At 49.9% G+C, this 21,585-nt stretch overlaps 1 protein-coding gene across 1 annotated transcript in view; it reads left to right on the top strand.

The window, feature by feature from the left end:
* The window catches only part of AUTS2 (activator of transcription and developmental regulator AUTS2), a 196,351-nt gene that overhangs the window by 149,540 nt on the left and 25,226 nt on the right, over positions 1–21,585 (top strand). Inside the window, exons 3-5 of the mRNA XM_062181010.1 lie at positions 17,512–17,983; positions 18,748–19,001; positions 19,774–19,994. Coding sequence (XP_062036994.1) covers positions 18,908–19,001; positions 19,774–19,994 — 315 coding nt within the window. The 5' untranslated portion in view covers positions 17,512–17,983; positions 18,748–18,907. The remainder of the gene's footprint in view (positions 1–17,511; positions 17,984–18,747; positions 19,002–19,773; positions 19,995–21,585) is intronic.

Here is a 21,585-nt window from a genome sequence, read left to right as displayed (position 1 = left end):
CCTGTGACAGTTTCTTTGTGTATTTGGCCGGGGGTTAGTGTGTGTGAGTGGCGGGTGTGAGCTGTCACTTGGCATTGTCTTCAGTGTCGGTACAACGCCTTCCTCCCACGAGAGGAGCTTGTCCCTGCGACAGAGTCCAGGTCTCACGTTTAATCGGTGCTTCTGGGCCAGTGAGGGCTGGAGACCAGAGTCTGGGTCACCCTCCTGAGCATTCTGACCGCGTGTGGTCCGTCCTGCCTCGCTGTCTTTTCCTCGTCCCCAGGTCCCACTGCAGTGACACGTTTCGGGTTCTCTCTGGGAAGACCATGAATTATGAAATGTACAACCAGTCATTTGTCGGCTGCTTTAAAACACTGTTCACAACTCTGGCATTTTGCAAGAAGTCACTGATGTGAAAATAAAATAAATCTTTATTTTTTATTTTGCAGTCTCCCAGGTTGATATATGGTGGATAGGGGCATAGGGGGGTGCATGTCTGTGTGTCTCAGTAGTATTTTGCTGCTGTAGTTTTTTTTTTTTTTTACAATTGATTTATTTATTTGAAAGTGGGAGTTACACAGAGAAAGAAGGAGAGGCAGAGAGAGAGAGAGAGAGGTCTTCCATTCGCTGGTTCACTCCCCAATTGGCTGCAACGGCTGGAGCTATGCTGATCCGAAGCCAGGATCCAGGAGCTTCTTCTGGGTCTCCCACATGGGTGCAGGGGCCCAAGGGCTTGGGTCATTCTCCATTGCTTTCCCAGGCCACAGCAGAGAGCTGGATCAGAAGTGGAGCAGCTGGGACTCGAACCAGTGCCCATACGGGATGCCAGCACTGTAGGTGGCGGCTTTACCAGCTACGCCACAGCGCCAGCCCCATCTGTTGTAGAGATTTTTATAAAGCACAAGGCTATTTATCCCCTCCATCTTCATGTTCCTCTGAGCTTTGCCATTCTGGTGCCATCCCTGCTAGCCTGCTGCTCCTTGGTGTTCACTGCCGTGTAATTTTCCTATTTGGTGTTTAGCAGTTCTCTTTGGATAATTTAAAACAAACAAGAATTTTACTTTGGTTTGCCCATAACGAGCATATCGTGTTCCCCGCTGATGGCACAGTTATCAGACTTTGTAGCACATTTCTGGATTTAAACCCTGCAGCATCCTGTTGGAAATGTGAAGACAACAGAAGGTTGAAAAGCATCCAGGTGTCTCTCCATAGCTGTTCCCTGGGTTGACAACCATCGGCATTTTCGTGTTTTCTCTCTGTGCACACGAAGGTCTGTTTGTGCTCCAAGCCTGCAGACCGTGGGCACACCTGCCTCTGAGGATCCCTACGGCTCTCTTACGGGGCTGTGCTTTGCATCCTCTGTTGTTGTGGGTTTTTTGCTTTTTTTTTTTTTTTTTAGCCATATGAAAACAAGCTATTAGAATCTTTATGATTCAAAATACATTAGTTTTATTGTATCTTGAAAATGGATCCTTAAACTTCATAATGGTTTCCAATTATTTTACATTTGCTGCTGCTACATATACTATTATTTTATTGCAGGATAATGTCCAATTATGGAAACGACTCCAAAGAGACAAGATTTTTCTGGCTTTATGTGTAATTGTTTATTGAATATTTTTCTCATTATGCTGATTTTTTTCCTTTTGAATTGCAGTTCTAAATAAAGTTGCTTAGATGCTGCAAACTAAGTATTTTTTAAAATTTTATTTAATGAACATAAATTTCCAAAGTACAGCTTATGGATTACAATAGCTCCCCCCCCCCCATAACTACCCTCCCACCCACAACACTCCCCTCTCCCACCCCCTCTCCTCTTCCATTCACATCAAGATTAATTTTCAATTATCTTTATATACAGAAGATCAATTTAGCATATATTAAGTAAAGATTTCAACAGTTTGCACCCACACAGAAACACAAAGTGTAAAATACTATTTGAGTACTAGTTATAGCATTAATTAAACACCTAAGAATAATTGTGTATTAATTACAGAGTTCAACCAATAGTTTTAAGTAGAACATAAAAAATACTAAAAGGGTAAAGTATTAAGTTCTTTTTGTTTGTTTGTTATATAGTTATTTTTTTTATTTAATAAATGTGAATTTACAAAGTGCAACTTTTGTATTGTTGTGGCTCCCCCCCCACCAACTTCCCTCCCTCCCATGGCCCTCCCCTCTCCCACTCCCTCTCCCATCCCGCCCTTCACCGAGTTTCATTTTCAATTACCTTCATATACTGAAGATCAGCTTAGTATATACTAAGCAAGGATTTAACAGGCTGCACTCACACAATCGCACAAGGTATAGGGTATTGTTCGACTAGTAGTGTTTTTAAGTTTCATAGTAAAACACATTAAGGACAGAGATCCTACGTGGGGAGCATGTACCCAGTGACTCCCGTTGTTGATTTAACAATTGGCACTCTTATTTATGACGTCAGCAATCACCCGAGACTCTTACTATGAGCTGTCTAGGCTGTGGAAGCCCCTTGAGTTCACCGACTCTGAACTTGGCAAACTGAGTATTATGTAGTTAAAGAAATCATCTATTTATCAAGTGCTCACTCGGGAAGGCACTGTGTTCAGAACTGAAAAAAATGCTAAGGTTTAAATAGTTCCTTCTTCCTCAGTAAGGTGGCTGTGTGCATTAAGATACAGATAGCATCAAGTTTGGTTATTCAAGTCCAAGAGTATTTGTTTAACCTTTTTATAATAAAATGTAATTTATTGTTTGTCATATAATACGAATAGTTGATTTGTTCATATAAGAGTCTGGAACCTGTGAAGTCCCAAGGGCACGAGCTGTAGAACAGCAGTTCGTCAGAGGCGGTGGTGAGCAGGGGTTGTGGGAACTGGAGGAGGGTTATCATGCTGGCTTGACAGAAATGGGGCTTGGGACGATGGGATTCGGGAGTGAGCCGGTCCGAGTGTGCAAGGGCGCGTGAGCAGGAGCGCGGAGCCCTCAGAGTGTGCTGGGAGCTGGTGAGAGTCCCGCGAGCCCACGGCGAGGAGCTGTGTGATGGGACACCCTTGGAGACTCACGCTGGGGGTTGACAGCGTGATCTGATTTGCGTTAATAGCTCACTCGGGCTGCTAGCACAATGGGTTGATTCTGAAACCATTGTTTTGTTTGTCTTAAGAGGCATCAGTAAGCAGGAACTTATGCATGAACCACTGGTTAATGTGAGAGGGACACAGATCTATGCTGGGATTCTGATGTTATCCGGATGGGGCCAGGCCAACCAGGAACAGGGTCAGAGGAGGGGATGGGCTTGGTTTTAGTCATGTTGACTTAGAGGGCTGGCAGAATGGCCAGGCAGATACAATCCTCAGGTGGCAGAAGAAACAAATGAGTGCCATAGTCCTTTCTGCCATCCCTTTTTGAACTCATGTCTGAAGATCAAATCCAGGTATTAGTAGGGAAGTTGAAGTCACTGTGGCAAGACATGACCCAAGGCTCAGCTGGTCTCTGACAGCATTGCCCTTCCAGGAGTATAACTGAAGGTAGGGGGCAGTACTACAGTGTTGGTCACTCACTCCAGCTCTGTTTAAGGAAAAGGAAGCTCTCCTGCTGTTGGCAAGTGTTTGGCTTCATGGTTAAGATGCTTGGATTCCACATTGAATGCATGGGTTTGAGTCCTGACCCTGTCTCCAAATCCAGCTTCCTGCTGCTGTGCACCCTGGGAGGCAGCAGGTGTTGGCTAAGAGAGTTAGGTCCCTGCCATCCTTGTGGGGGGCCAGGATGGAGTTCCCAGATCCTAGCTTCAGCCTGGTCCAGCCCCGGTCATTGTGGGCATTTAGGCTATGAGCCAGCTAAAGAGAGCTTTCTCTCTCCTGTTCCCTCTCTAAAAAACAAACAAACAAAAAACCCCAGATGCTTTTTTTTTTTTAAAAAAGAAATTTCCCAGTCTTTGCTTTCTAGAAGGTGACTGGCAGCGTTCCCACGTGAAAGGTTCCTTCGGGGAATGGGTGGTTTCTACCAGGCTGAAGTCATCACCATCTTCCCTGCTTCCTGGGCCTTACAGACACGCAGCTTCAAAATCTTCATTTGAATGTTTTCCTTTTTGTTATCATACATTGAGAATAATAAAATGATATGGTGGCAAGATTTTATTTTCCTATCCAAAATTTATTGCATGAATAGTTTGTAGACAAACTATTTTGTAGTTTTAGTTTACAGACAAAATTTAAGGACTGGCAGACTGTCTTTTAAAAAAAATAAAAATAAGTTACGGGGCCGGTTCTGTGGCATAGCAGGTAAAGCTGCCGCCTGCAGTGCCGGCATCCCATATGGGCGCCGGTTCAAGTCTCGGCTGCCCTACTTCTGATCCAGCTCTCTGCTGATGGCCTAGGAAAGCCGTAGAAAATGGCCCAAGTGCTTGGGGCCCTGCACCCACATGGGAGACCCGGAAGAAGTGCTCCTGACTCCTGGCTTTGGATCAACCCAAGCTCCAGTCTTTGTGACCACTGGAAAGTGAACCAGCAATGGAAGATCTTTCTCTCTGTCTATAACTTTACCTCTCAAATGAATAAAGAAAATCTTTTAAAATTTTTTTTTTAATTTTATTATTTGACAGATAGAGTTAGTGAGAGAGAGAGAGACAGAGAGAGAAAGGTTTTCCTTCCACTGGTTCACCCCCCAAATGGCCGCTAAGGCCAGAACTACGCTGATCCGAAGCCAGGAGCCAGGTGCTTCCTCCTGGTCTCCCATGCGGGTGCAGGGCCCAAGCACCTGGGCCATCCTCCACTGCCTTCCCGGGCCACAGCAGAGAACTGGACTGGAAGAGGAGCAACAGGGACTGAAACTCGGCACCCATATGGGATGCCAGTGCCGCAGGCGGAGGATTAACCAAGTGAGCCACGGCGCCGGCCTGAAAATCTTTTTTTCAAAAAATTGCTTGAAATATAGGGAGCCACAAAGCACTCCCCATCACCCCCTCCTTATTTATTTATTTATTTTTTTAATTTTTCAACTTTGCAAGCATCCTAGCTGGGGATAAGCACTTTTACTCCTTCTATTCCTCAAGATGGTTGTATGTAATTTGGTGTAAGGGTTCTTAATTTACAACTATTTAAGATGTGGTGTTTATCAGATTTTCTGCAAATCAAGAAGATAATGGTCATTAACCTACTAGTGATATTTGAGAGGACTGAGTTCTAGAAAGGTAGAGGAAAATGAGGAAGTGATGTTCTTCCAGAAAGGGTGAGAGCAGTGTCTTATAGCAGCAGGGAACTATCCAGTCCAGGCCCTCCCATTGTGTAATTCGCACCTCAGAGTTCTTCCTTTTTTTTTTTTTTCTTTTTCTTTTTAAAGATTTATTTATTTGAAAGAGTTACACAGAGAAGTAGACACAGAGAGAGAGGTCTTGCATCCGCTGGTTCACTCCCCAAATTGCTGCAATTGGAGCTGAGCCTATCCAAAGCCAGGAGCCAGGAGCTTCCTTTGGGTCTCCCACATGGGTCCAGGGACCCAAGAACTTGGGCTATCTGCTTTCCCAGGTGCCCTAGCATGGAGCTGGATCAGAAGTGGAGCAGCCGGGACTTGAACCAGCAGCCACATAGGGATGCCAGCACTGCAGGCTAGGGCTTTAACCCCCTGTGCCACAGCGCCAGCCACACACCTCCCGAGTTCTTACCGTGGTTGTTGAGCATTCTCTTAGACACTTGCAGTAAAGAGCAGTGGTTCTCCTATAAAGCAGCATACTGTGTTTCAGGTTGAAACATGGCTCTACAGTACACTTCCGTTGGTCCGGGTTCTTTGAGTGATGCCAGTCCCAGTAAATCAACTTCATCTTCTGTATGACAACTCCAAGGTCCTAGAAAGTGGCTCATGACTGTGCTTGAGGTGTGAAACTCTCTAATTCCTTGGTCTGCACAGCGATGATCCAATGAGGCCACCTGGAGCCAAGATGGAACGTGGCGCAAGGAGCCAGAGTTCGCTGCTGCTGGCTCTCGGGAACATGCACAGTGTTGAGGCAGCTCCTCATCTAGTGAATGACACCCCCTCTCTCCCAGCACCCCGCTATACACAGTAGGCAGGCTGTAGAGAAGCCGCCCTGGGAAGGAATGACGGACATAATTTCCAAGGCTGGATGGAGACACGGAAAAGGATTGGCAGCCCGTGGGTCGCGTCTCTCCGCAGTGGGGCTCGCCGGGGCCCTGGAGCAGTCCCGACAGCGCTGCCCAGACTTCAGTGCGCCTCGGGAGGAAGTCCGCGGATTGACCTTTCTGACAACCAGCATGCTGCTGGTGTTGCTGGTCTGTGGTCGGCGCTTGGAATCGCGAAGCCGCATCGTACATAGGTGTAGTTCGGGATCAGAAAGGTCAAAGCTTCAAGAAACCCTGAGAGTCCTCTTCCCCACCGCTACTCCTTTAAGGAATCAGAGGCTCCATGATAGGAGGATGGCAGCTCCCATGGATATGTGCTTAGAGGCATCTGCGGTGCTCACACAGAAGCGACGCAGACAGCTTGTAGGGCATTGGCAGCACCCAGGCCCCACGGGCCCTCGCAGGCTGTGTGAACAGACTTGGAGGGGCTGTTGGCGTCTGTCCTTAGTCAAACAGGCAGGCAGGCCTGAAGGCTGGTGGAGCGTGCGTTGCCAAAGGCAGAAGTTTCCCAAGCCAGAGCCCACTGCCCACAGTAAAGGACTGGCAACCGGACAGGAGCGACCTGGGGGAGGTACTGATTGCATTTAGGATATGTGCTGCAGGTCTACAAACTGCCACAGCCCTGGGGACTGGGAGAGAAACTGAGAGAGGTCACAGAGTCTCTGCTCATGGGAATTAACCTCCCCACCGCCTCCTCTGGAGTTCTGTTGGTACAGGGTGAGCTCAGGGCCAGAGCTGGCTGCGTGCACGGGATTCTGGGGCTCCTTGTCCTTTCTTCTTTCACTCCAGAACATCACTGAGTCGGGGCATGGCAAAGCCTTGCATCACTCATGCCTCCCAGGGTTCATGCAGGGCCTTCTTACACCTGGACCCTGATGGGAGCGTGACCTTGAGGGAAGGACACTGGCAGGAGGGTGATGCAGGTGACTCTTGCAGGACAGAAGAATCAAGTGCACCTGTTCTTCGGACTCGGAAGTGGTGAGAGAGACAGGGAGCCACGGACAACTGGAGCTTGTGTCGGCCAGCAGCTTGGCGGTGTCTCGTAGCCCTGCAGGGTTTAGAGGAAGCTTGGGAGCAGGGAGTTTTCGTGTCTGGTACCAGAGCGCCAAGGACAACACTTCAGAAATGCAAGTTCCCACAGTTCACCATGGCATACCCCACCCAGCCTTTCTTCTGGATGGGTGCCCCAAACCAGATGAAACAGAAAGCTAGCATGCAAAGCAGGAAGGCAAGTGACCAAAAGTTTGTTGTTGTTGTTGTTGTTCTTTTTTGTTTTGTATTGTTTTCCATTGTATTTGAAAGGCAGAGCAATCGAGATCTTCTCTCTGCTGGCTCACTCCTTAGCTACTCACAACAGCCAGGACTGGGCCAGAGCAAAGCCAGCGACCAGGAATTCAATCTGGGTCTTCTACTCGGGTGGCAGGAACCCAAGTTCCTGATCTGCCACCTGCTGCCTCCCAGGGTGTTTATTATATAAGCAGGAAGCTGGATCAGAAACAGAGTAGCCGGGACTCAAACCATGTGCTACTGAAGTGGCGACCTCACCGTCCCACCATGCACTTGGCCCCTGACTGGAGATGTGTGAGTAGATCTGTGCCTGCTTTACCCTTGTCCTTGAGAAAATCGTCTTCGGAGAAGTTCAACATGTGGGAAGTAGAGTTTAGCCTAGAGCCAGTTGTTCACCAGGCTGAATGGGCACAGTGATTTTCCGGAGTGTGAAACTTACCTGTTCGATGCCTTATTGCACAGCCCCATCATTTCACAAACATGTTGATACAAAAGCTAGGTTACAAATTCCAGGGAGAAAAAAATGTCCTGTTATGTTAATAGGTAAAATGACAAGGGCACAGTACACCAAAGAGTGTTTGCCTCAGCAGGTGTCTGTGGGTCAGGTTAGCCACAGACAGCAGGCAACCCCAGCGATGCCGTTAGGTGTTAGCAGACGACAACAGTCCCGGACAGGAGGTGTCGGGTCTGTAAGCGTACCCCATCTGTGAGCTCTAGGCCTCATTTATACTTGGTAATGAAATACTGGCAGGAGGGCTGCCTGCCTCCTCGCTTGATTATTCCTCGTGTGAAAGGTAGGATGATTAGATACTAAGAAGACTGGTTTTTGTTTTTTTTTTAAAGAAGCCAAACATCTAAAATTATAATTCAACTTTCAGTGCCTTGGTCACACCTCTTGGGAAAATCTCCAGAATACACCTAGAGTTCTCCCTGTTGTGTCCCAGTGTAAGGTGTGTGTGCTGTGACTTTTTTCTTTTTGTGGACAGGCAGAGTGGACAGTGAGAGACAGAGAGACAGAGAGAAAGGTCTTCCTTTTTCTGTTGGTTCACCCTCCAGTGGCTGCTGCGGCCAGCGCACCATGCTGATCCAAAGCCAGGAACCAGGTGCTTCTCCTGGTCTCCCATGCAGGTGCAGGGCCCAATCCTCCACTGCACTCCCGGGCCACAGCAGAGAGCTGGCCTGGAAGAGGAGCAACCGGGACAGAATCTGGCGCCCCGACCGGGACTAGAACCCGGTGTGCCAGCGCCACAGGCGGAGAATTAGCCTATTGAGCCGCAGCGCTGGCCTGCTGTGACTTATTTTGAGCATAGCCTTGTCCTTAGGTTTGCTCTTTATTCAAGATGGACGCGCGTTGTTGAATGCACACAGGTGTGTTTGGTTGCAAGTCCTTTGAGAGCCTTTCCTTGTTAGGACTCGGTGCGCTGCTGCTATCCAGACCCAGAAGAGCTGAAGTGTTGAGTGTGCACTGGTTTTAAGGGCGCTTGTGCTCGGGTGTATGCACATGGTAGTACCTGCTGTCATATAGGTGCTCAGTGAGCAGCCAGTCACTGCTGCACAACCAGCTAGGAGAGGGGTTAGGCTAGGGCAGGGAGCGCCAGGGATGGAAACCAAAGGAGGAGATGATCTTGTCCACACAAGCCAGCTGTGTAGGAGGATACACGCAAGAGTAATGGGGGTTATGTCTTTGTGGCCACAACACAAACTCCTGGGCTTTCCCTGAAACTGGTATTTGGCGTTTTCCTCTTCTCCGAAGTGACTGCGGGTCTCACCCTTCACACCCTGAGCTTCCTGTCAGGTCTCTGCACATGGTTCGGTTGCTGGGGGCCTAAGAGTAATCCTTGGAACATGTTACAGAGCAGAGCCTCTGCACAGTGTCCGTAGCTCGCCTCAGTCGGAAAGAGGGCTCGCTGGACTGCACAGACACTGCACACTGAAGTTAAAGACCCCAGTTCTCGGGTTTTCTTCCGTGCCTCCCCTACTGCCAATTCCTGGAAAGCAGGGGCTGTTCCTTGTCCACCTTCCCATCCTGAGGCCCTGGCGCAGTGCTGGACACACGGGGCAGCATCACACGAGCTTGTCTTCTGCTCCCATGAAGATACCAGAATGATGTGGAACTTGGCACTGTTGTGGTTTTATTAAGACGTTTCAAGGCTCCGATTCCCACCCCCAGTGGCTCCCGGTCTGTTGCTCTCATCCTAATTTTGATCCTTCATCTACACGGTCTGCACTCCTACTTGCAAAAGGCTACAAAAGAAATCAAATGTGAGCCCAGGTTGGCTTTCATCTCGGGGGCCCTTCCTTCTCTAACCTGTGGCCACTCAGATCTCTCTCCAGCCTCCACCATCAGTTGGAGGCTCCCCTCCATGGCAGGTTTGTGGTCTTATGTCGTCAGGAACATGGGCATGTGCATCCAAATTGATGCTGGCTTTGGTGTGAGACTTAGGAAGAATAAACTGGAAACAAGTTTAAGTACACTCATCTGCAGTGTGCTGCTGTGTCTGTAATCCCTGTCAGATTAACCCCTATCCAGGGTTAATCTGATAAACCCGATGACACCCAAAGTAGCTTCTCTGATAACAGCAGCTTGTAATCTGGTGGCATTTTGGCAGATGCCGTGGCTATTTTTTTTTTTTTTTTCCTATTTAGGCTTTTGCTTTTCACTGGGAACCCTGTAGGTCCTCAGAGGTTTGTGATACAGCCTTCAGCCTGGAGCTTAGCCTCCCAGATGGTAATTAATGTTTACACAACATGACAAGCACAAAATGGAATTTCTTTGAGCCCTGCCAAGCACCCATCATCCCCCTGATCTTCCACTCTTGCAGTGTTTGGAAATTAATTTGCCTTGAACAAACAGTGGGTTTTCCTCAATTTATTTGTACAATTTCAGTGACCAAGAAGAAGAGCTGCAAGACTGAATGTCATCCTTCCATTCGTTTTAGTAATTGAATCTGCTAATGGAACAAACTGGTCTCTGTGTAATGATTTTAAGAAAAGAGGGAACGGAGGAAAGTGAAGAGATGTGTGTTTTTGAGAAGGTGCACCATTGCAATGTAGAGTCTGGGAGATACAAGACGCTGAACCTTGGGGGAGTTGAAAGTATTGCTAGATAAACTCAGTAGCTCAGTTTGTACTTTGTGTTTGTTTGTTTGTTTTGTCTTTAAAGATTTTATTTATTTATTTGAAAGGCTGAGTTACAGAGAGGGAAAAGCAGAGAGAGAGGTCTTCCATCCACTGGTTCACTCCCCAAATGGCCGCAACAGCCGGAGCTGGGCCAATCCTAATCCAGGAGCCAAGAGCTCCTTCCAGCTCTCCTACATGGGTGCAGGGGCCCAGGGACTTGAGCCATCTTCCACTGCTTTCCCAGAACATAGCAGAGAGCTGGATCGGAGGTGGAACAGCCGGGACTTGAACCAATGCCCATATAGGATGCCAGCACTGCAGGCAGTGACTTTATGGTGCTGGCCCTTCAAATAAATAAATTAAAAATAAATAAAGGACACTGCTAAAAAAAGCATGAAAAAAATTGAACGTTGATTCTCAGAAATGTGACCCTTCCGCGTGTTTCTGGCTTTCTAGTTGTTGGTCCTGTGTTAATGTTGCCATTTTCTTTTAAAGTAGGTTATTTTTCTCATTTGGCTACAATCAGCAGTCCTTTTGGGGTCTCGAAGGCTTCGTGACTCTGTCATTTGCACAAATCAGTAGGCAAATTAACTACAAAGTAGAATCGTGTACACATCGGATGCTGACAGTGTACATTTCTAGGGGATTTGCTTCAGAAAGATACAGGTGGATGGATGGGTGCCCCCCACGGTTTTCTTGATGTCTGTGAGCTGTTTGAGGTTGCTGCAGTAATGACCTTGTAGGGAGGAAGCCCCACAAGGGGGCTTTTTTTCAGCTGGCTATCTGTGTTCTCTGGCGAGGTAATTATATCCTTTGTAAATAATTCCTTTGCTTTTCCCTTCTGTTGTGTGATGTTTGCTGTTGGTTTTCAATTTGAATGACAGGAATACTTTGCTTTTTGATGGTGTAGAACCCATAGATACCTTTTCTAGGGTACGTGAAGGATGGCTCAAGCACTTGGGCCATCTTCTGCTGCTTTCCCAGACATATGAGCAGGGAGCTGGATCATAAGTGGAGCAGCTGGGACTCGAACCGGCACCCATATGGGATGCTGGCACTGCAGGCTGTGGCTTTTAACTACCACGCCACAGTGCCAGCCCCAACAGCATATTTTTTTTTATGGCTGTGTTATTTTCCTTTGTATGGATGTGCCAAACTGATATAACGAGTGCCCTAATCATTACAGGTGGGTTGTTTCCGAACTTGTAGTTCAGACCACGGAGTTGTTCCATTGTCTCTGTAGACTAAACCCTTACACACCAAGTCAAGGGAGCACCATTTTTATTTTGCTAAATATTGCCAAAGGTGGTAGGCGTTACATGTCGGTTTTGTAAAGTACAGAAAAGGGCCTGTCTCCCTGAGAACTTGTAACAGATCTCTGTTAAAATCTCACAAACTTGGGGCTACCATCCCATACTGAGTGCCTATTCGAGACCTGGCTGCTCCACTTCCAACCCAGCTCCCTGGCACCCATAAAGGAGACCCAGATGGAGCTCCTGGCTTCTGCCTGGCCCAGCCCTGCCTGTTGTGGCCATTTGGGGAGTGAATCAGTGGATAGACAGTCTGTGTCTATCTGTCTCTTTCTCTCTCCTTCCCTCTCTTTCTGTCACTCTGCCTTTCAATAAATAGATCTTTTTAAACAGTCTAGCAAACTTCCCTTCATCTACCTTCGAATCTTAAAAAAAGAATTAAAGTTTATTGAGGTATAATTGACATGCAGTAAACTCACCCTTTTCCCCCACTGTACAGTATGTGGTATAATTTTAATTTGCTTGTCTCTTAAAAGCGTGGTACATTATTTTTATAATCACAAGAAGAGGAATATTTTTTAAACCCCAAAGTGCAATGAATAGATTTAAGTAAGACTAGTCAATTTGCACTTTTGTATTTCTTTCAACCTCAGCAAATTTCTTCGCTTGGCAAACTCAGAACACACTGTGCAATACAAAATGCCTCTTTAAAACGCGCTCCTGCCAACTTGGAGAAGCACAGTAGGACAAATTGACTGTCAGGACAGAAAAGCTTAACTGGGAAGATACATTTATTGAATAATTGAAAGGAAGAGGAAATGCATTACCGGTTAGCCACAAAAACGCATGACGCCGAATCCGTGGCCCCAGAGACTCCCCTAAATGAGGAGTCGTAACACGGCGCAGCCCCCAGAGCTCTTAGCAGCCCGCGGAGCTCTCTGCCTTGCTTGGAGGTCACCGTACCAGGGCCCCGTGCACTGATGGCAGCGTTCAGTTTCCGCTCCAGCCACTGGTCCCAACCCTGACCTTTTCACTGGATCCTGGATTCTCTATTATTTGCTTTGTTTTAGGATTCTGTGCTCTCTAGAGGGCAGCACAGGGTAGACAAGGCAGAGTTAGGACTGAAAGCTGGTCTTCTGGTTTCTCAGCCAGCCCAGTGACCTCCATCAAGTTGCTGACCTTGGCAATCCTCTCTGATCATAGAGAGTCCTCTGCAGCCCAGAGGACCAGGGCACTGCAAAAATTTCATGGAAAAATAGAGTCAAAAGGTATTTTGTTGCAAAAAATTTTGAGGTGTGGGTGAGTGAGGTCTTTAGGAAATCTGTGCACAAACTACATATTATAAAAAAAAGAAAACAAAGATTTCACACTTTTTTGCAACAATATAATCTGTTTTTAAAAAAAAGATTATTGCTCACTAGGCTAATCCTCCGCCTTGCGGCGCCAGCACACCGGGTTCTAGTCCCGGTCGGGGCACCGATCCTGTCCCGGTTGCCCCTCTTCCAGGCCAGCTCTCTGCTGTGGCCAGGGAGTGCAGTGGAGGATGGCTCAAGTCCTTGGGCCCTGCACCCCATGGGAGACCAAGAGAAGCACCTGGCTCCTGCCATCAGATCAGCGCGGTGCGCCGGCCGCAGCGCGCCTACCACGGCGGCCATTGGAGGGTGAACCAACGGCAAAGGAAGACCTTTCTCTCTGTCTCTCTCTCACTGTCCACTCTGCCTGTCCAAAAAAAAAAAAAAAAAAGATTATTTATTTGAAAGACAGAGTTACACAGAGAGAGAGAGAGGTCTTCCATCTGCTGGTTCACTCCCCAAATGGCCGCAACAGCTGGAGCTGGGCTGATCCGATGCCAGGAGCCAGGAGCTTCTTCCAGGTCTCCCACACGGGTGCAGGGGCCCAAGGACCTGGGCCATCTTCTACTGCTTTCCCCGGCCATAGCAGAGAGCTGGATTAGAAGTGGAGCAGCCGGGACTTGAACCGGTGCCCATATGGGATGCCGGCACTGCAGGTGGTGGCTTTTGCTCACTATGTCACAGTACCAACCCCAATAATCTTTTTAAAAAATATTTATTTTTTTATTATTTATTTGAAAGAGTGACAGAGGAGGAGATGGAGAGAGAGAGAGGATTTCCACGCACTAGTTCACTCCCGAAATGTGCATAACAGCCAGACCGCACCAGGCCAAAACCAGGATCCTGGAACTCCATCTGGGTCTCCCATGTGGGTGGCAGGGGTCCAAGGACTCAGGCCATCTTCTGGTGCTTTCTCATGCACATTAGTGGAGAATTGGATTGGAAGTGGAGCAGCTAGGTCTCGAACCCTCACCCATATCAGACGCCAGCCCTACAGTAGCAGGGAGCTGGACGTAGAGCAGCCACGAGTAGAACGAACACTCATATGAGGATGCCGGCATTGTGGAGAAACCCGGTGCACCCCCACACCCCCGGGCCCCAAACCAAACTTTTAATTGCATTTTCCACAGTCTTGTTGAAGCACCCCATGTAGCCCTAAACCACCAGTATCCCATGGGAGATCCTCAGAAACCAAGGCACAGTAGGCTAAAGCCCTGGCCTGCAGCACTGGCATGCCATATGGGTGCCGGTTTGACCAGCTGCTCCACTTCCCATCCAGCTCTCTGCTAATGCACCTGAGAAAGCAGTAGAAGATGGCCTAAGTCCTCGGAGCCCCACCCCCACAGCCACTGAATCTGAATCTGCATTGTGATATAAGATCTTCAGGCGGCATTGTGATGTAAGATCTTCAGGCATGCGCATTCAAGTTTGCCAGGCTCTGGGATGGCCTCTTGGGTTCTTGTTTCAAAATTCTGTGTGGCCAGGCTCCTTGAGTCCTAGCATAGGTGGTTCTGCACAGACTAGCAGTTGGTCTTCCCTGGGTCCCATGTCGCTTGTCGGTGGCAGCAGGAGCTGCCGAAGCCTTGGCACCACTCTTGCACCCTAAGTGTGTGTAGGCTGGGATGGAGGCAACGCACCTTGGGAAGCAGGCCTGAGCCTGCAGGATGCTTCCTGCACATGACGGTGTGGTCCAGACTCCAAGAACAAGGAAGGAGATAGATGGAGTCCAGCTAGATTTTGGAGCACTTATCTGTGTACTTCTGATGTGTTTCTATGATATCTCTGGACGGCATCTTTTAAAAAGAAGTTTGTGTTGTTGTTTAATGCGAGGGAGAAACTTTGTTTAGACATTGAGCTTTGGAGGGAGTTTGGATGTAAACTTTCCCAAGATAGAAAATATTGATTGGCAGATCCTTTATCATCCTGGTCCAGAGAGAACAGAGAAGCGCAAGAGTTTAAAAATGTGTTTCTGCCATTGTTATCCACAGCTGGAGTTAGCTGTCCACGTGGCCAGAGGCCCTGCCCAGGGGCCATGAGCTGCTCATTAAGTAAAATCCCTCTTTTATTTTGTGCTGTTAGCATTTCTGGGCTGTTGGCACTTTCTGCCCCAGAGCTGACCGAGGGACCTGCGGGGTATGAAGCCATGTGCTCTTTCTCCCAGCTGTCATATACTGGCTTGCCATGGAAATTATGGTGAAAGACAAACATGGAAAATTCTGTGAGGTGGTAGAAAAAGCATTGAGAGAGAGGCAGAGCCAGATCCTGAGCCCATGGCATCTGCCGACAGGGGATCTCAGGGATCTTCTGGCTGCAGGGGGGCTGTGCACACCCAGGAGGGAGCTTGGTGTCTTATTGCAGCTCAGAAGATGGAAACTAAGGTTCTGGAAACCAACACAATTTCAGCTTTTTTTTTTTTAAATATTTATTTGAAAGTCAGAGTTGCACAGAGAGAGAAGGGGAGGCAAAGACAGAGAGAGAGAGATCTTCCATCTGCTGGTTCACTCCCCAGTTGGCCGCAACAGCCGGAGCTGTGCCGATCCGAAGCCAGGAGCCAGGAGCTCCCATGTATCCATCCCATGCAGGAGCAGGGACCCGAGGACTTGGGCCATCTTCAGCTGCATTCCCAGGCTGTAGCAAAGAGCTGGATCGGAAGAGGAGCAGCCAGGTCTTGAAGTGGCGCCCATATGGGATGCCAGCACTGCAGGTGGTGGCTTTACCCACTATGCCACAGCGCCAGCCCCACAATTTCACCTTTTATCATAAGTGAAAGGCTTCCCAGAGAGGTTCTTATGGCAGCACTGGGTGGACAGGTGTGTGAGTGGGATGTCAAACGTAACATCACTTTTCATTAGGACCATGTTGCAACGTTGCGTCTTTTCCTACCTGAAGCGTGTGCGGGAAGCAGCTTTCTCTCCATCTTTCTCTCCATCCCGGGCTGCTCTGTGAGACATGAAGATAGCCAAGTCCACGGCAGCCAAAAATGTGCTTTGTTTATAAACCCAGCATTTGTTTCCACGCTTGAGCCTGTTATGGTTTGATCTGTTGTACTAAGAGAACATTGAAAATAATGGATTACTTTGACAGATTCTGGGGAAGAAAAATGACAAACAAGTGTACAGACACCAGAGAGCATCAGCAGAAATAAATACAACCAGTGAGAAGATCCTGTTTTTTCACACTTGATATACAGGGAGCTAGGAAGAAAAAGGCCGTGCCTAGAATAGATCATTCTAGAAGGCCCAAAAGACACCCTCATTGCAGAGAGACCACTGCAGTCTTCTCTTGCCTGTTTCTTTTTTTCTTTCTTTCTTTTTTCTTTTTATTTAACAGGTAGAGTTATAGACAGTGAGAGAGAGAGAGAGAGAGAGACAGAGAGAAAGGTCTTCCTGCCGTGGGTTCACTACCCAAATGGCCGCTATGGCCGGTGCTGTGCCAATCCGAAGCCAGGAGCCAGGTGCTTCTTCTGGGTCTCCTTCGCGTGTGCAGAGGCCCAAGGACTTGGGCCATCTTCTACTGCTTTCCCAGGCCACAGCAGAGAGCTGGATCAGAAGAGGAGCAGCCAGATCTCAAACCGTGCCCAGGCTGGCACCGCAGGCAGCGGCTTTATCCGCTACACCACAGCGCTGGCCCCAGTGCCTACCTTTTACATTCACACAGGAGCATCTGTTTTCTGTATTTTTTTCCTGATCATAGACTTTTGCTTAACTGTTACATCAAGGTTGGTCCTAATGTGTGGCATCCACACCTCTTGGCCTCAGCTGGGTGGAGACCCCCACGCATGGTTCAAGGGGAATTCCTTAAAAGGCCTAGCAAGTGCAGTTGACATTGAACTTGATGAAAATCCACATTTGCACCTTTGATCTCAGATGGACAGTGAACGTTAAGGAGGCCTGACTTTTGACTGGAAGCGTAGTGCTTCCTAAACAAAAATGATTTCTCTAAATGTCAAGTGTGTCTCCTCGGTCAAAATGGAAAGAGAAGAGGGAAGGCCAAGAAAACCCATCTGTGTGTTGTTAAATAACATCTGCTACATTTGCTAGATTGAAAACACTTCTCTTTTGTATATTCAAGAACTGTATTTGTTTTAAAGAGAGGGAAAAAAAATCAACTTGTCGGCTATCGTTGGTTAATTGTGTTCCATGAGAGACTTTGTGGGTATTAAGGAAAACATTCATTTTCAGAACGAATCCATCTTGGCCTGGTGGTCCAGGCGGCTCTCACTGTCTGGAACGCGGCTGTCACTGGTGGGGGTGGTGTTTGGGGGGGCATCGCTGCTGCCTCATCTCCCCCCACCCCCAGCCCCTGTGTGCACAGGCCCCACGGCACCACAAGGTGCTGGAGTCATGGAGTTTTGCTGCCCACCTCACTGGCACTCACACGTCGTCACCTGTGGTTTTGTCTCCCCCCATGCAGATCCGGACTTAGGTGTCGGCACACTCCCGGACCGTGACAGCCAAGATGCAGGGCCCATTGTCCCCAAGATATCGGGTCTAGAGAGAAGCCAGGAGAAGAGCCAGGACTGCTGCAAAGAGCCCATCTTTGAGCCCGTGGTGCTTAAAGACCCCTGCCCTCAGGTCCCGCAGCCGCTACCCCAGCCCCAGGTGGAGCCTCAACTCCAAGCTCCTTCTCCGGACCCCAACTTGGTGCAGCGCACAGAGGCCCCGCCACAGCCCCCGCCTCCGAGCTCACAGCCACCCCCGGGGCCCCCGGAGGCCCAGCTGCAGCCCGCCCCGCAGCCTCAGGTGCAGAGGCCGCCCAGGCCTCAGTCCCCCGCCCAGCTGCTCCACCAGAACCTCCCGCCTGTGCAGGCCCACCCCTCGTCCCAGAGCGTCCCCCAGCCATTGTCCGCCTACAACAGCAGTAGCCTGAGCCTCAACAGTTTAAGGTGAGCCAACGTGGTCTTCTCCTGTCCGACTCTTGCCATCTTCCCAAGGACGTGGGGGTCGTGGGTAAGGGGCTGCTAAAACACACGCACCTTGAGATTTTCTCTGAGGCTAGAAGACAGGGGGGCGGGGGGACAGTGGGAGGGACTCCGGGCTCTTGGGTAAGGACAGGTTGGCTTGGGAACTGAGGACTGAGAAGGAGCTCCTAGATTCTTAAGATTAACAGAGTTGTGCCAGGGGTTCTGAGGCTTTGGGAATCCTGGAGACGAACTTGCCTTTTCCTGTCTGGGACAGTTAAAGAACAGGTTAGGGAGGCTGGTTCTGTCCCCAGGGGGCCAGGCCCTCTTCTGAACTTCCTAAGCCAGGTCTGTGACCTCCAGCCCATCAAGGTGATCAGAGAATCCAGCACCAGTGTCCACCTCCTTCTTTGTGTCGTCTCTTCCTTTAACAGGTTCCAGGCAGCTGGGGTGACCTCAGACAGTGTTTTCACTCCTGTGTTGTTGTTGTGTTGCCTTGTGGGATTCAGGAGCGGGCCAGGGTGGCAGGGCAGAGACGAGTGTGCAGCCTCGGGAGAGAGGGAGGCCCTGAGCTGGCCTGGACTGTGTCGTTCAGAGCATCTGTGCCTAGGGGAGGCCCCTAAAGGGACGGGGGTGGGACAGAAAGCGGGGCGTAAGGGCTTTTTTTTTTTTTTTTTTAAAGAAAACGAATTGCTCACTTTTTTTTCTTGTTTGTGTCTTTATTCTTTTCTCTTCTTCCCACCCAACAGCAGCAGCAGAAGCAGCACGCCGGCAAAGACTCAACCCGCCCCTCCTCACATCTCCCACCACCCCTCCGCCTCCCCCTTCCCCCTCTCCCTGCCCAACCACAGCCCCCTGCACAGCTTCACGCCCACCCTCCAGCCCCCCGCCCACTCACATCACCCCAATATGTTTGCCCCTCCCACTGCTCTGCCTCCTCCACCACCCCTGACGTCAGGGAGTCTGCCGGTGCCCGGACACCCGGCCGGGAGCACTTACTCAGGTACGGCGTCTCTGTCGCACCAGCCAGGCCGTGCCCGGTCGCTAGCTGGTGCTCACTCGCAGGCTGCGGCCTCCTCCTCCTCTCCCCCAACTCCTCCCATGGGCCGGGAGCCAGCGCGGATGGATACCGACACCCATGCTCACCCAGCGCCTCTGTTTGGGTTGAACAGCGCCTTCCGCTTTATTCCTGGGCGAGAGGAGCTTGTCGTGGGGACAGGTCCCAGAACTTCCAGGGCAGGCCCCGTGTAAGCCATCGGCGTCTCCTCTCGACACCTGCAGAGGTCAGGCCCCTGGCCGAGTTGTCAGCCAGTGTTTGGCCATGGATGCTGAGAGCCACACATGGGTCACTGACCCCGGACAAGGGCCTTAGAGAGAGCTGTGACCTATTAACGGCTGGCATGTAGTGTGTGTGCCCTCCACTTCAGTAGAGAGCAGTGTCACCATCCCCACTGCCCAGAGAGGTGGGTTATCGGGTTATCGGGTGGGTTGCTTGCCACGCCCAGAGTCACTCAGCCGGCAGTGACCCAGCAGGAGATCCAGCCCTGGCCACGTGGCCGGGCACTCTGTGAGCTCTTTGGGAAACAGCCGCGAGCACAGATAACAGGGATGCTGGCTGGTGACCAGGCCCTTGTATCTCAGGACTGCCCCCCATGTATCTCAGGATCCGACTGCCCCCGGGAGTCCCCGACAGCGAGGCCCTCGGCTGTCCGTCCTTAAGGAAGGGACCATCGCAGGACAAGGCGTCACCCCCTCCCTTCTCTTCTTTTTCCCAGAGCAAGACATCTTGCGACAGGAACTGAACACGCGCTTTTTGGCCTCTCAGAGTGCTGACCGCGGGGCCTCCCTGGGCCCCCCGCCCTACCTGCGCACCGAGTTCCACCAGCACCAACACCAGCACCAGCACACGCACCAGCACACACACCAGCACACCTTCACGCCGTTCCCCCACGCCATCCCGCCCGCCGCCATCATGCCGACGCCAGCACCTCCCATGGTGCGTACCCCAGGCAGAAATGTGAGGATAAGTAGAGCACGACTCTTTTCTTCATGCAGCCCCAGGGCGGGTGGGCTGGGCAGCCGGGACCACCAGGAGACGGGATGGGGGGTGGGGGTGGGGTGCTGGCGTGGCGGGGGCTCCCTTGGCCTAGGTCACCTTTGCAGGGCGGCAGGAAATGTGTCCCACTTCAGGCAGCTGCAGAGACTGGGAGCGGGAGCTCTTTGGGCACAGTGGAATCCAGCAGCGGGGTGGGGGGGGCTTGTTCTAGATGCCCTGGAAACAGCCCCCTCCCCTGTCGGACTTGTAACTCCTTTTAAAGGGCTGTTTTCCTTTTCGGGAGCATCGGGTTGTCACCATGGATAACTGCACCTGTCCAGCCCTGACCCCCAGTGCCAGCACAGGTCCGTGTCAGTGTAGGGAGGTGAGAAGTGGGAGAGGCTGCTTTAGGGACCACCTGCTTTGTTGGAGGTGTTCAGTTCAGTCGGAACTGTAACTACTAGTGCCACATTAGAATGCTACCTCCTAGAACCCTGAGGTAGAGTCCTGTCTCTGACAGTGAGTATTAGAGCACTGTACTTCTTTGATGTTTACTTTAATGCTTGATTTTAGGGTTTTCTTTTTTTAAAAGGTTCATTTATTTGAAAGTCAGTGTTATAGAAAGAAAAGGAGAGAGAGAGAGAGAAACAGAGAGAGAGAGAGGTCTTCCATCCATTGGTTCACTCCCCAGATGGCTGCAATGGCTGGTACTGGGCCAGGCCAGAGCCAGGAGCATCATTCAGGTCCCCGACGTGGGTGCAGGTGCCCAAATACTTGGGCCATCCTCTGCAGCTTTCCCAGGCCATGAACCCCTGGATGGGAAGTGGTGTAGCAGGAACACAAACCCATATGGGACACCAGGGTTGCAGGTGGCGACTTCACCTGCTGTGCCACACAGCACCAGCCCCCATAGTTGATTTTAAAGCAAGTAATGTAGACACTATAAGAATGGGTTTAAACTGCTTGTTTTTAAAAGAAATTCTCTTCACCCAACTCCACTGCTTCTCCCTCTCTTGTTCCCGTCTAGTTCACCTTAAGTTTTTTTTTAAAGATCTATTTTATGTATTTGAAAGAGTTACAGAGAGAGGTAGAGGCAGAAAGAGAGGTCTTCCATCCACTGGTTCCCTCCCCAGTTGGCTGCAATAGCCAGAGCTGCACCGATCCGAAGCCAGGAGCCAGGAGCTTCTTCCAGGTCTCCCACATGGGTGCAGGGGCCTAAGGACTTGGGCCATCTTCTCCTGCTTTCCCAGGCCATAGCAGAGCTGGATCAGAAGAGGAGCAGCTGGAACTAGAACCGGCACCCATATGGGATGCCGGCACTTCAGGCCAGGGCTTTAACCCACTGCGCCACAGTGCTAGCCCCTCACCTTAATTTATATATATGTGTGTGTATGTATGTATGTGTGTGTATATATATATATATATGCATATATATATAAATTTATTTATTTGAAAGGCAGAGTGATAGAAAGATTTTCCATCCCCTGATTGACTTCCCAAGTGTCCACAACAGCCAAGGTTAGGCTAGGCTGAAGGCCGGAGTCGGGATCTC

Source organism: Lepus europaeus, chromosome 21 (genome assembly GCF_033115175.1).
Source record: "Lepus europaeus isolate LE1 chromosome 21, mLepTim1.pri, whole genome shotgun sequence".
Taxonomy (NCBI): domain Eukaryota; kingdom Metazoa; phylum Chordata; class Mammalia; order Lagomorpha; family Leporidae; genus Lepus; species Lepus europaeus.
This window is presented reverse-complemented; position numbering and strand designations above follow the sequence as displayed.